Source organism: Mustela nivalis (genome assembly GCF_964662115.1).
Source record: "Mustela nivalis genome assembly, chromosome: 1".
NCBI lineage: Eukaryota > Metazoa > Chordata > Mammalia > Carnivora > Mustelidae > Mustela > Mustela nivalis.
Genome location: NC_139020.1, coordinates 135,325,312 through 135,341,060, shown reverse-complemented (window position 1 = coordinate 135,341,060; position 15,749 = coordinate 135,325,312). Strand labels below are relative to the sequence as shown.

Genomic DNA, 15,749 nt, shown 5'->3' with positions numbered 1-15,749 from the left:
CACCATGTTTAAGCTGATTACATTTGTTACACATCACCTCCAACTATACCTTGAGCAACTAAATCACTCTTCCTCATCTGCTATCATTTATGTCTTATTAGCATCGAGAGGAAGTGCAACAAAGTCACACCCATTTAATTTCATCCAGGGACTCTGGAGTGTAGGTGTTCTGTTAATGGTGCTGGTTTGATATGTGGGACATTGTAAAAACATGAGCAATTAATTATGTAATGTAAGGTGGTCAGACCTCATTGTCTTCTAAGTTAAGCATATCTCAGTCATAATCCCTGCAAGAACTGCTCTAAAACTAGGCATCACATTTTGTTACTGTATCATTTCCCAAAGGCACATACTAGCTAAGATTAATTTTTCTTTCTTTTTTTCTAAATCTTCCTGGCAGGTACTAAGCACAAAACCATGCTAGAAGCTCGGAATGGAAGCGGGACTATCAAAGCCTTTCCTAGGGCAGGCGTGAAAGGCAAAGGACCAGTTAATAAGGGAAACACAGGTCTGCAAAACAAAACGTTTCACTGTGAAATCTGTGATGTGCACGTCAACTCGGAAACACAACTTAAACAGGTAGACAGCGCATATTCTAGAAATGAAAACAACAGATAGGGGACATCCCGATAAGCAAATGTGTGTGCTTCCTTTGTTCCCTTTCTTTCCCGTTTTCCTCTCTGTCCCGTCCGTCCATCTATCCATCCATCCACTTATCTTCTACTCACTGCCTTTATTTATTTATGCCTAGTTTAGTTGCCAAGGAAATAGTAAAATGTAATATTTTCTAAGTCCTTTCAGAAAATGTCTGAAGTGAGTTTGTACTATTCTTTTTTCTGAAGAGTGGGAGGAAAAGGAGTATTAGATCTTTTCTCTGCCAGGTTTCCCACTCAAAAGTGTTGATTTTCTTGAAAGGTCAAATTGCAATGTTCCATTTTTACTTGTTTAGATATTTACATGTTACAACTAATTTTATACTGTTCTATTCTTTTATTTTATGTACTTTATTACATGGTGTTGTACTGTATTGCTAAATCCTGCAGCCACCTGCTAAAGGGATGACTAATCCTATTGCATTCACTTTTACTGTGAATAGCCCTCCAAAGAGATCAGTTAGACGTTGCCAACTAAAGGCCCAGCCCTCATATTGTGTTGTATTTTATATGCATGTGTGCAATATTGTGCTCATTTTATGCACCTTCGTTATTTATCTTTAGAATTTAAGGGGCTGACATTTGGCTGTACAAATGTGAGGGTAAATATTAGTATGGAAATAAATTCATGCCTGCCTGGGCATCTTTGTTTATTTGCACATAAAATTCCTTTAGACATTCCTTCCCTTTGTACACTTTTAAAAAGGAGATCTGCACAGCGATAAAGAAAAAGGCTGGGAAAACCAAGAGCCTTCTATTTGTTAAAAATATACTAAAAAAGGTAACATAAAAATATATATCCTCAAGCCATCAGAACCCAAGGACAAAAGTGCATGCTTTTTTGTTTTTTGTCTCTCCAACTTGTATTAAATAACTAATCTTCTTCCTTAGGTTAAATCAGTATTTGGGGGGGGGGGGTTGGGGGATGATTTTTTTTAAACACTGTCATTTTTAATTGTTTTTAATAGCACATTAGCAGTAGAAGGCACAAAGACAGAGCTGCTGGGAAGCCCCCGAAACCTAAATACAGTCCTTACAACAAACTACAGAAGGCAGCACATCCTCTGGGGGTAAGTGTCATCATCTATTCCCAATCAACAGTGATCTTGAATGTCCCACTGTCTGATGAACTTGATTTTTTTGTTGTTGTTGTCAATTATTAAGTGAAATAAACGGAAGGGACCTTAGTCATAAGAAACAATTGATTGGAAAGTCCCAACCCTCACTCCAACAATAGAATTATTAGTTTTGTGAGTTGTGTGGGTGGTTTGCCACGTTTAGCCACAGTCTGGTAGCTATATCTTTTGGAGTTGGGCTCTGGTTAATGACAGAGCGTGGGGAAGGGAGTAAAGCCAAACTTTTGAGTCAAGTAAGTGATATCATGATATCTGGTCTTGCTGTCAGTGGATAATTTTAGGAAAGTTCAGTGAAAAAAAAGTTCTTGTCTCTCTTTTTTAATATCTTCATGGGACAAAGCACTGGTGTTTTTGATACCCTCACCAGTTTTGGATTTTGAATAGCATGGTTTCAAGGGCATGACTGATTTTATTTAATTATTACACCAAGAATAATATCTGAGGCCTGGGGAAATTCTTCCTGGGAGATGCCTTCTTTCCATTACCCCAAATACACCTTTTTATTAGTGAACATACTAGTATAAATGTCTTGACCTGGAATATTTTTTTAGGAATTTAAGGGAAATCTGTGAAACCTGACAATCTCAAGCTAATATTTATGACCACGTGGCGGGGTTTTGTTGTTTCTTGTTTTTGTTTTCCTGGTTGAATTGACCATAGCTTTCATCAGGGAGACCCAGGGCTCAATGAAAAGTTAAGAACAACTGATCTATACAGCATGTGCTGAATTGTGCATTTTGAAATCTGTTTTCTTCAAAATAGATCTTATTAATAATCGGTGCTATTGTGTGCTGCTGGCACATGAAAATATAGTTAAAGGAAAACTGCAATCATCTATTATGAGACCTCAGTAGGAGTTGACCCAATTAATTTAGTAGCATCACCCATTTTTATGCAAATGAAGTCACTTTACTCTTTTGTACAGAAGCAATTTTAGCTGCATTGAAAGGCTGTGAATTCTGCACAGAGCTGATGTTTCAGCACTAGTCATAACTTTGAGTGCTATTTCTGACCAGCATAGATGCAGCTTTCAACAATCAAGTGAATGGTTCTTAAATAAACAGGGAAGTCAAATTGTGTTAATGTCACCATCCAAAACCTCCTTCCTAGCTCTCACTGTGTTACCGTTTCCATAAATGGGAACATTCTGTGAGAACAGCCATCTTACTAATGCTACTAGCCAAAGAATGAACTGGTTTTGTAGAGTAGGATTGAGAGAATATTGTTACCATTAGCACAAAGAGGAAGCATAAAATGGCAGATTTTGGGGGGAGGCAAGTTTCACCTTGAAAGTGAAACTTTGTTATTTTTATTTCTCTTCATTAATACCTCACACCTTGCTGGGCTGCCCAGTTTATACACTTGGATAGCCTAATAGTAGCTGTCAGCATTAATAAATGTCTCTTTTAAAATATCAATTCTGTGACAGTTCATGTGTGTGTGTGTACAGGGGAGTGAAAATTCCATACTTTCTTCCTCAACATGAATACTTTCCTCAGGTGGTATATTTATGATGAAAAATAAAATAAGGTTGTTGAGTACTTTCCTGGACCAACAGTCCAAGCTGGCCATCTTCAAGTGCTCTTCCAGCTCTTTCAAAGGAAAGATGTTCTACACTTTCCGTTATTCTTATTGACCTTCCCAAGTGTGATTTTTATCTTTGTAGTTGCTTCCTGCTACATTTTAAAAGCTGCCCATCATTCTGGATTCTATGGGTAGATGCCCAAACTCCTGTCCTTCTGTCTTTTTTTTTTTTTCTCTCTCTCTCTCTCCCTTGCAGGTAAAATTAGTATTTTCAAAAGAACCTTCAAAGCCATTGGCTCCACGAATTCTACCAAACCCACTGGCAGCTGCAGCCGCTGCTGCCGCAGTGGCCGTGAACTCCCCCTTCAGTCTCCGAACTGCCCCAGCGGCCACACTGTTCCAGACCTCGGCACTCCCTCCAGCTCTCCTGCGGCCAGCTCCCGGACCTATTCGGACCGCCCACACTCCTGTGCTGTTTGCTCCTTACTGAGTTCCAAATGGGAGTACTTGTACTGCAATAATTTTTCAAAAAACAAACAAACAACAACAACAACAACAACAAAACAACAACAAAAAAGAGAACTATGCAGTGTTTATTTATAGTTTAAAGTCTATCTGAAGAGCCAGGACTTTTGATAGTGAATCGAAAAGATTATTTAAAAAAAAAAAAAAAAAAAAAGAGAGGGAGGCTTAGGGGTGGGGGGGTGGTATTTTCTCTAAATTAAAGCATTCCTCTTGAACACTGATTGTTTTAGAAGTGATCTCCAGCATTGACTTGTAGTGGTATCTAGAATTTCTGAAGCCTTTGTGACTGTGCTTTTGGGCACCTATTTCCCTCTGCATTGTCTTTCCTGCTTTATGAAACAGCTATACATTGTAAGGGCATTAACTGGTTCCAATGTATATATATAATAATTTACTCTGTAGATTAAGATAATATGAAAAAAGAAAAACAAAAAACAAAACAAAAAAGAAAAAAAACAAAAACAAAAACAAAAGCAACACTGTGAATAGTAGTACCCGTGCTGGTCCTCTTGCTATGACAGCAATTACTGGGTATTTATCCCAACAAAAGTAGATACAGTAGATGTCTTGTAAACAATAGTGCTGTGTCTCAATCTATGCCACTAGGTTATAAAGAATTCCAAAAGGTAGAATGAACAACTATTTCATGCCGGTAAGCAGCCAAATGATACACAAACACCGGAGGGTTCTGCGGAGGTCTTCCTGGTCCATATTCTCTCCCCCATCCAGACTATAGGTAACTTTAAGTTGAGGACAAGAGAGCACAGCTTAAGCATAGAGGTGGGGGAGATATTAATAAAGGTCATTTCTTACAAAGTATTTTTTCCTCCCCCTGAAGCAGTGTTGCTGGAAAGAGGGAAAGAAATCTTTGTAATGAAACTATATCTGAAAACAGGTAAACCCGTGCATTGTGGGTGTTTAGAAAGAAATCAGTACAACTGTTCTGTTTAGTGGATAAGAAATTATCGTAACCTAAGATGATTGTTTAAAGTAAAGATTTTTCATGTTAGTACATATCCAAAAAAAACCACAAAAAAAAAACAGAGAATATTGCATCCCTGCAATATCCCCTTTATATCATACCAGTAAGGTTATCTCTTAGGCAAAGGTTTCTGCTTTGAACATGAGGATAGATGTTAGCTATTGTGGGCTTTTTCTTGTTTCTTTTTTAGATTTCCTACTGACATGATATGAACAATTAATATATACTTAAACGCTAGTAAAACAAGAAAAATGAATCTAAGGTGATTGCAGACCGAGGATATAGTGTTGGAAAAATTCTGGTAAGGTGCACTTGACCATGATTTCACTAGTGGAGTTATGAAATACTGGCAGCCTTTGATAGTCACCAAAAGGCTGAAAGGAGTTGATGTTTTACCTTTAAAACAAGATTTATCAGGGGTATATATAAATATATGTATATTGTATATATGTTAGAAAGATTAAGAGAATAACTTATAAAAAGAAATTCTATATAAAATAATTATATAACCATCCCATGTTACATGTTATCATTAAGTTGGTAACAAATGGCATAAAAATAGCTGTGCCTTTAATTTGTGATAAAGGCTATTTGCTTTTTCCCATAGAAAGCTAATGTATACCTATCACTATGATGGGATTCGATGCAGCCAGTCTGTTGCATTAAGAACAAGGACACTTAAACTTAGAACAATGTTAAAACATGTACAAATCAACCCTACATGATTTAGGTTTAGAGAAAAAAAATATTTTTGAAAAGGTTTTGTAAAGACTATTTAAATCTATAGGGAAGGGCTGGGTATGGCCTTCCTGAAACTGCTCTTATCTAAACTGTAGTAACCTTTTTGAGAGGTACAAAGATTCCAGAGGAAACCATTGGAGAGATAGGTATATTGCATTTGTCATTTTATATTTGAGAAACACCCATAGCGTGCTTGGTGCTCAACATCGAACATGGTCTTTGGAGTTCTTCTCCGTCATCCAGCTGTAGACATTTGTCATATAAACATATCTTTAAAACAGTTGGCTTTATACACCTTTTGTTAAACAATCAACAAAATAAGGAAGGAAGGAAGGAGAGAAGGAAGGAAGAAAAGGGAAGATAGCAGGTAGATAAGCTAGACAAAAGACAAAAGTTATTTCATTGGTCTTTGGTAAAAAGAATTTCAAACCACACATCTCTGGTTAAACACGTTAGTTAGTATTAAAATTTGTTTTTTGAAAGTATCCAGTGATTTATGTTTACCAACACCTCTACTCTCTGGTCTTAGCAAGTGTTTCCTTTTTTTCCACACACACCCCTTACTGGTTCAGCCAGATGGAAAGTCACTCGTGAGTTTGTTGTTCGGGGCTCTGTCTATATCCCATGTGACCAGCTTCTAAAGGGTTTGAACTTTAGTTGCCTTGTTCTGGTTTGTTAAATAGTTTGATCTTTCACTGTAACTTAGCCTGAATCCTTACCCAACAGCCTTTACACCTGATAAAACCTCTTTCTGTTGGAGAACTTAATGTTAATTGATGCACTCTCACTACTCCGTGCTTTTACTGTTCTTCCCCCATTTTCACCAAAGTGAATCAGCCAGTCCACTAGAAGTCAGGGCCTTTGGGATGCAAAGAGTCCTGGATCACAAGGTGTTACTAACTTTAATGATTTGCTGGGAACAAACAAATCAGCCATATTTTCTCCATCAGCCATATGAGAAAACTCAGAAATACCTAAATCCCTTCTGCCTCACTTCGCTATGGAACCATTTTTGTTTAAATGGTCTCTTAAATTGGAGTTGTAATCATCAATTGTCTTTTCCTCACTACCTAATAAAGGATGAAGCCTAACTATGGAACTTACAGTGGACTTTCTGTGAATTGCTTCCCTCCACTCCACATTATTTATCAACACCAGATCAACATCCGTTACGGTTCAGACTGCTATAAAGCCCTATCCTTTCCCTTAGGGAACTTTTTTCATGAATAAAGATCAATAATTCAGATGGGTCAGCACCGGTGCTCTGAAAATCCCGAAGGGTGGTCTGACTTTATGGATATATATACCTCCCCACGCATCACACCCATGGCAAAGAAGTGATAGGGAAAGCATCTCCGATTTCATTTGAAACAGATATAAATGCATTGCAAGAGTCAGATGCCTCTGGAAAAAGCATTGCTGCCCCTCATCCGGATCATCCAGACAAATGGGAAACAGTCGTTGGGGAGGTACTGTATTTCTCTCTTGAGAAAACAGGTGATTACACATGACAAATTGCTCCTATCACTGGTCCTAATCTTTGAAGAGTGGTGGTTCTATTCACATAAGCAAACACAGTTGGCTTTTGGCAATTTATGTCATCCCTGCCTCATCTGTAACGATTGCAATCTTAAGGAACTATTAGGCTTCCCTTCACTTATTGCAATAATTCATGCCATTATCATCAGAGCTATAATTTGGTTTTTTTTGAAAGGTGCTACGTATTTTACTGCCAGAGAACTATTTAACAAAGAGAGTGTTCATACTCACTTGCAAATTAAAAGACCAGGAAATCATAAAGTGAAAAAAAATAATAGACAACAAGGCTTTTGAAAATAGGATTATTCAAATTTATCGTGGATGTTCCCATGTAAGTTTCTAAAGCACAGGACCAATATATAGCACACGTGGCATTAAATTTCACCTACAATTAAATTTTAAGTACTTTGACCCCATACCCATGTGGTGGTCAACTTTCCTGAAGAAATCAGATCACAAAGCTAAATGATTCAAGTGGTGTAGAGACCTCTTCCTTCAAATACGAATTAATATTTGTATTAAGGACTACTTTTCTATACATTAGCATGGATGACATTATAGTAATAACTATTTATATAAAGGAAAGCATCATAAAGTGGTGGGGAAAAAATGAGCTGAAAGAAGTCCAATTGTATTGTAGACTTTATCTCTGACCAGCAGGGTAATAATTAATCGACTAATGCTTTGTCCTCAATTTTTTGGTCAGTAATATGGCTGAGCTCATTTACTATATCAGCATTAAAAGACCACTTCTCTCATCCTGTCAAAAATAAAATTGCTTTCTTGTCATGAACAATGGAGCTACTTAAATATTTGCAAATGTCCGGAGGTGTTTTCTGTATTTCCCTCCCTCCTGAGTATATACCACACTGTAGGCCTCTCTCATCTAATCAATCAGAATGTAGACTTCAACTATTATCAGAGGAGTTGCTAATTCACACTGGACTTTTCACAAAGTCATAAAGGATTCACTGTGTCTCTTTTCTCAATCTAGAACATCATGATTTTTGATCAAAGCAAACTCCAAAAGGAAGTTGTTTGTGTGAGTATGGGAGGGAGCGACAACTAAATGCCTCATCCTTATTTGGTTTGTTGTGTTTTCCGTCTTCAGCAGAAAGGGTCTCCCCATCACTAATTCTACCCTGGGTTTGCATGTGTTTTAACTAATGGGCATTTTACTAAGACCACTTTGTCCACAGTCAAAGGGTATCAGTGATGCTCTCATCATTGTTACAGCAAGAATTATTTGAGCTGCGTCCTGACAGTGAATGTTTTCCATATGATTTCTATAGGTTTTCACTAAAAGGGTGGATTTATTTCTAGAGTATCTCTTCGGCACTTTCAATGGCATGCTTTAATAATGACAGAGGCTACCACCAAGAAGTGAAATGGATCACTTATAAGACACATCTTCCTTGTCTACTTATTAGGTCTACTTATTAGTTCTGAGAGTGGTGTCACGGCTTTCAGTGAAAGATGATATGTTGATATATCATCCTCAATTGGCCTACAGGGTTGTTACTCTCCGGAATGGGGTTATAGCTTACCAGAATTATGAAAGTTAATGGAAGGCAAGTTCAGCCCTGGAAAAACCTCCTATGTGCTACTCTCTTTAGAAATCCAAGCAGGTTACAAAACATCACAGGGTTTGAAGAATTCCTTGGCTTCCCCACGTGTGAAAGGACCAAGAACTACCTTCAGTCTGATCACCTTTTTCCTGTTTGCAATGACAGAAAGCCATCTGTCTTAGGTGGTCAAGTTGACTCTACAAATGGCCAAAATGCATTTCAGGTCAAACCTGATGATTAATATGCATGATCTAGTGGAATATCTTTGAGTTTGGTCAAGTTTTCTAAAACCACCAAGAATGGAGTCATGTTCTTTTCATGACTGGTATGTCAACTCTAAAAGTAATTTCCAAAGAGAAGGGCTAAAATGGTTTATAAGAAAAAGAGTTGAACTAAAAATGAGTACCTGAACAATGAACAATTCTAAGGTTTATGTGTGGGTTTATATACACGTGAAGTGATAGAGAATTCATCCTTTTATGAGGCCATGGAAATACCTTTTTCCCCCCCCAATTATCAAGTTGGTTTCATTTTAAGAAGAGAAACTCTATTTTCACATTTGGGAATCTTAATAAACAGGGCATTGGAGAAGTTGACAAGTAGATATAACGTCAAGGTACTATGCTCTCTACTAACATCATTATGCTAGAAGATTGAGTTGGATAATGCAATTGTAACATTTCATACAAGCTACTGACTTCCAATATAGAAGTTGAACCTTTATCAAATCTTCTTTAAATCCAGGTACTGTGCAAGACATGGTAAAACAGGGCTAAAGAAAATTAGCAAGGAGATAGTCCTTTATTGGGGGCCTAGATTGTATTTTTTTCAGGAAACAAAATTTGTTAAAGTCATTTGGCCATTTGATTATCTAAATCTAGTAAGATATAAATCTACTGGGACGCGTGTTATGGCATCTTTAAGCCATGGTAGAAATGAATGGAATTTTATTAACTAAAAATAACAATGTGGGTTTTATTGGATACTTCTCAACTCAATTTAAAATATATCATTGTATAACTTCCGCATAGGACACCAGGGCGAGACAAGGCTAATATTGGGTAAAGACCTTCCGCTAAATGTTTTGTGTCTATCATGACCGTGAGTTAATATTGTTAGGTACAGAAAAGAAATAAAGGTCTCGAGATTCTGGAAAGTTGAGCTTTCATGAAATAGTCAAGAAGAATTTCCTGGGATGACATCTGTTTTTTAAAGTCATTATGGGAAAAAAAAATAATGTGTGGAAGTGGTGGATTTTGCGGAAAAGCCTTGCTGCAAAGGGATCTAGGCATAAGATTGATCATCACAGAACAGTGGGCATGTTTTATGGCTTCAACACAAAATATCTATGAGGAAACTGGGCCAACTTGCTTGGCATTTTGATGACTTGCTTCTGAAAAAAAAAATTAAGAGTAACTATGACTATAAAGTTATGCTGAAAAAAAGTGAAAGCTGAATTTAGTAAACGCAAGTCACTTGCCTCTCAAAATTGGTCCCCAAATCTAAGCCTAATTTCTATAAATTTCAGTAAAGTTGTTTTAAAATACATCTTATACTGACAGAGTTCATATTCCTACATATTTAAAGTAGAACTGATCTGATGCCAAACCAATGTCATTTGTAGCTATGTTAGACCCTCAATTTTGTCCTGAAAAAAAAAAAAGAATGATTTTATTTAAGATATCTAGTCTTAAACACACATGGAACTCTGTGCTAAGAATATTGTTTTTCCTGAGAAATTTGTTGGTCAGGTTTTTTTTTTCCTTTTATCAGTCAAAATATTATGTCAGTTCAACTAAGGTTTCCTTACATATAGTTCATCATTTCTGCTAATAATATTTAATCTACTGGAATTTCACAATTACTTTTAAATTGCCTCCTAAGAGATCAAAGAAAAATTTATTATTAGCTGATATATGATGAGATATTCAACTCTCATGCAAGCTGTAGTATTGGTGATTTTTAAGTAGTTATTCTTAATAATAGAGCGTTAAACAGACTCTATCAAATAAATTGAGTGATGACTATGCCTATTTACTGACAGCCAATTCGAGCCTTAGTCTCAGGTTCTAAAAATAGCTAATCCACATGCATTTAATGACCACAAACTGAAGGCAGTATTTGTTTTTGACAACCAGACTTCTGATTGGAAACTTTGGCATTAACATTCAAAAAAATTGAATAAAATTTTGAAATTTTAAAAATAGGTTATGGCTTGTCCTACTTTTCTGTAACCTTGCGAAAAAAGTACTTAGGGGAAAAATATGTGATTTTTTTTTTCCGCCTTCTATTCTCATAGATTAGAAAATATAGGCAGGCCTTCGTCCACCATCAACCACTTGGCAAAAGGTTTGAAGAAGTTCTACCCAATGACAATAATATCTCATATTTGAAAGAGCATTACCACAAACACCGAAGAGGTACAATATGCATAGCTTTCTTGATTTTACAAAAAAATAAAAATAAAAGAGACAAACCAGGGATCAAAGAAATTGCCCTACCTATAATCACACAGATATGGTTCTCAGCTAAAATACTATTGTGATGATGTACAACTAGCATGTTCCTTCACCTGTACCTTTGGGATCTTAACTTCAGCAGCAGAAGCCAAAATGCTCAGGATGCAAATTTGTGTCACCTTATAGCCCATATGTTCAGCAACTCACTTTGTTCTTTTCATTTTGCCAAATCATGCTGAATAACTCATAATAAGAGGTTCTAGATGTCCCCACGTGGACTTGGACCATTGAGATGAAATTTTTTGTGTGTTTTATATTTCAGTACTTGAGTTATAATTATTTGTGTTGTTGTTATGTTTATTTTAGTTGAAGCCTCAAAGAACCCCCCCTTGTGTGCCAGTATATCTTCAGTCGAAATTAAAGAAATCAGGGCAATTCACATAATTTGTATCATGCCATTCTTCTAAGTCATGTAAAAAAATCTCTCCATATGCTAATAATTTCCCCAATGTGAAACAAAGCTGCTATCAATTTTATTGACTCAGAAATGTAAAATGTAGAACATTTTATCCTGTCTCTGGTCCTGTACTAAGTTAAACTTTCAGCTGTGAACAAATTAATATTTATTTTTATCAGGAATTCTTTAAGAACTTCTCAGTTTCAATAAAAGAAAGACACTAGTAATATTTTTATGTGATGAAATCTCCCTGGTTCCTTTAGCAGCCCTAGAAATGTCCTTAGCCATTATCTCTTCTCTTCTCAACAATATCAAAATTATCCCAGGACAAAATATTTCAGATGGGTTCAGGAAATTGGGACATTTAAGTCCTTAGTCTTCACTTAGTTCATGAAATAAAGGTGGTTGCTTATTTTCCTCTCATCCACAAATAATCCATAGGTAATGTATCCAATTTAGGACAGATTTTTCTTTCTTAGTTAAGTTTTAAGGCTTTGGAAGAGGAATATTAGAACAAATTCGGAGTGCATTCTATAGGTTCTACTCTACTTATTTGTAATAGATTACCATTCAGAGAAATACAAAATGAAACAAAAAACTGCATAACATGATAGTTCCAAGCATCAGCTAAAAGTTTCGGCAACTCACAAACATGTGTCTCATGACCGTTTCTCAAAAGAAATGTTTGAGGGGGTGGGGAGAACAAAATATTTGGTTTTTGTCCCTCTCTGAATGTTACCTATTCCATTGGCTCCTCTTTCTCTCTTGTTTGAAGGACAGAAGTTCTTATCTTTAAACTGACCTCTTAGTACATTTCATTTAAGTATAAGGCAGAAAAATCATTTTATTTGTAACATTGAAACCTGTGGTTTGCCTTTGCTGAAATAAAATTTTAGTGCAGACAAGAGGTTGCAAGATAATGGCCCATGTCTCCATAGGGTTGAAAAAGTTTTTTGCCTGAACAGTATTTTTTAATTAGCTCTCAAACATCTCCCCAAAAGCTTTTTTTTTTTTTTTTTTAATTGGAAATTCTGATTTCTTTTAACAAACCAGGAAAATCTGAGAGCCATACTGCTGCATTCCCACTAGGCTACTATGAACTGCAATTGTACTGTGACTGCCCCCTTTGGACAAAGTGGAGTTTTGCAATTGATTTTGATGTACACTGGGAGACCATAGTAACTGTTTCCTGCCAGGCCACTGTAAACATTTGGTTTGCAAACTCCAGCATAGCTTATTGATTCTCAATCACCACCTACACTTTTGCTAGCTAGCTTTCAGCATTCTCTTCAACCCTATACCTTCTCCCTCAATTTGTCATTTCTGGGTTCATCTTGTAATGCTTTTGATTCTCATTGTAGACAAGTGGTTTCTTAAGGATTAATATTTTGCAAGCATCAATTCCAGTAAAGACTCCCTTCACTAGACTATGATGCTGGGAGCATGTGGGATTTTCAAGAGTTGGCACCCAGGAAAGAACTGATCCAGGCAACGAGTGGGTGACTGCATTCAAGAAAAGGATTCTGCCATTTTCTTCACATTTCTCTAAAGGATGGTTTGGCTTCAGCTAACAGCAGAAATCGGATTTTAGGAAGAGACACTAAGCATATTTCAGATAAAACAACTCCTTATTTCTTCTACTCTTTCCTCAAGTAAAATATGAAGAAAAATTGAGAAATAGTGTTTCTGAGCATACCTTTGGTGAATACATTTTTGTTTTTTGTTTGTTTGTTTGTTTTTTAGGGCCATAGACAACTTTCTCACAAAGGCATATAGACTATCAGATTGTTAATTCGAAAAAAAAAATCATGCCAAAGTATTTTTATGAACTTTGAAATAATCCTCATAATATCCTCCATTTAAGATGAACATTCAAAATGTTGAAGAAACCATGGCAAGCAAAATATCTGACCTTAAATTCTGCCTGACCCATTGCCATTAACATCAACGTCTACAAGTCTTAAGTTGTTAAATATCTAATAGCAAAGATCTTTTCATGTTGTTTTGCTTAGAAATAAAAACAACAATAACAATAATCACAAAAACATGGCTGATCATGTTTCTGTAGAGTGCTCCAAGCTAGGAACCCAAGCCAAAAGTAGATTTGGAAACTTGACTTAATGTACAACTTCACATTTTTCAAAGTGTGTAATCCAGGCATTGTGAATAATTTCAGGCCAAGTCCTAGGAAATTGCTCATGGTCTTTCTAAACATAGGAAATTGTTATGCTGAAGCTAAAACCAAATGTCAGCTAAGGTCTGATGCTGGGGAAAACAATTAGAACCTTACTGAATTACCCTCCTGTTAAAGAGTTCACTTTCAAAAGCTAATTATCAGTTTATCATGTTTTATTCATTAACCAGAATTATTTTCGAGAGTGTCAGAGCATTTCAGGTGGGCTGGGTTGGGTTATAATGGAAAGGACTACATAAACATACCCTCTGTGAGTGTGTGATTTCTTTAGATGCAGCGCCTAATGGGAGCAAAATGCTCTACAGGACAGGAGAAAAGGAAGCCTATTTTGGCCACTGTTTCCTTTAGTCTGGATTTCCTCAAGGTAAGAAATTGGGTGGGCAGGGGGGCACAATTGCCAGCAACAGCTGGTATAGAAATGGTTCTGTCAGATTTATGAAGAAAAGCCCAGTTTATGCCAACTCACTGCCACTGTACACTTAGGTAGATAAATTTCCCAGGGCTGCTGAACTAAATTACCAGATACTCTGATGGCTTAAAACAACAAAATTTCATTCTCTTAAAGTTCTAGGGGCTAGAAATCCAAAATTAAGGTGCTGGCAGAATTGATTTCCTCTTCCGGGCTAAGAGGAATGAACTGTTTTGTGCTTCATGCCTTCTCCTAATTTCTGGTGGTGGCTGGCAGTCTTCAGTTTGTTCACGCGCACCCCCATCTCTCCTTTTATTTTGCACTGGGGTTCGCTCTATGTGTCTTCACAGCACCTTCCTTACAGGCTTGTCTCTCTCTCTCTCTTTTTTTTTTTTTTTACGAGGATACCAGTCATGTTGGACTTAGGATGCACCCTCCTCCAGTATGGCGTCATCTTAATTATATCTACAAAGATCCTATTTCCAAATGTGACCTATTCTCAGGTTCTGGAGGTAGGACTTCAACATACCTTTTTGGGGAGAGTGATCAACCCGCGTTAGGCTTACCTTAGCCTTCCCAGAAAACTTCTACCCACAATTTGTACCCTTCAAATCGGGTTATTTCTTTAAGGGGTTATTTCTAGCCTTAGGATTTTCCTAGCTCTTGAGCTGAACAAGTACATCTAAGGCCTCCACTTCTGTCCTCAAAGTTCAGAGTGGTACACAAGCAGGACAGGACCCTGAAACCTATCCACAATGGGTCCTCTAGAATCAGAGCCTGAGATGAGATTCACCTGAAAGTTGTTTTTTTACTGAAGGCGTGCTCTCAGGAGCAGAGAATAAGGGAAGAAGGGTAGGACTGGAGGGGAAAGCTAAGAACAGGCTTTAGCCTGGTCTCTGGAAAGGTATAAATATTTTCAATAATTCTTTAAGATGTTATTTATCATTAATATAATTCAAGGATAAGATATTACAGGGGCAGGTATGGTCACAAAGAATGCTGAACTGAGTACAAAAAAGATGGCTAGTATCAGTTCTTTGGAACATTGGCAAGTCTTGGCTATCTTCAGGTAAACTGATTAGAAATCCCAATTTGCCTGGAATATTTGCATTTTATACTAGTTGTATAGGTGTAATCATTAATAATGCTCCATTGCAAGCTCCATGTCCCGGTGTGGCCAATAATTGCATGAACAATCTGTTTTCAATCCTGCTTTTCCCAATTTTTAAAGTCAGTGGGTTGAAATAGGTGATATATAAGGACCCTTCCAATAATAAAAATTTCTGCATAGTGCCTTGTGTTTAATAAAACACATTGCTTTTTGGTAAGGGGGAGGTGACTAAAGTATATTCAGTGCCAGGCTCTATGCTAAATTCTATACTTCTGGTTTTTAAATTGTATCCTCACAATGGTCACAAGGGCAAAAAATTACTAACCCCATGTTACCAATGTAAAATAAGTAAGATCAGAGAAGTCAAGCACCTGCCCCAACATAAATAGTAAGTAAGCTTTGAAGATAATATTTAGATGAAGAACTCCAATTCCCAATTTTTTTTCTACAT

The 15,749-nt window shown here is 36.7% G+C and overlaps 1 protein-coding gene across 3 annotated transcripts in view; it reads left to right on the top strand.

Annotated features, from left to right (window-relative positions):
* ZNF385D (zinc finger protein 385D) overlaps nt 1-6,652 on the top strand; it is a 940,931-nt gene extending 934,279 nt beyond the window's left edge. For all 3 annotated transcript variants that reach the window (XM_082729121.1, XM_082729123.1, XM_082729122.1), the window contains 3 exons: nt 401-579; nt 1,622-1,723; nt 3,570-6,652. In XM_082729121.1, coding sequence (XP_082585247.1) covers nt 401-579; nt 1,622-1,723; nt 3,570-3,803 — 515 coding nt within the window. In that variant the 3' untranslated portion in view covers nt 3,804-6,652. The remainder of the gene's footprint in view (nt 1-400; nt 580-1,621; nt 1,724-3,569) is intronic.
* Nucleotides 6,653-15,749: the final 9,097 nt, after the last annotated feature.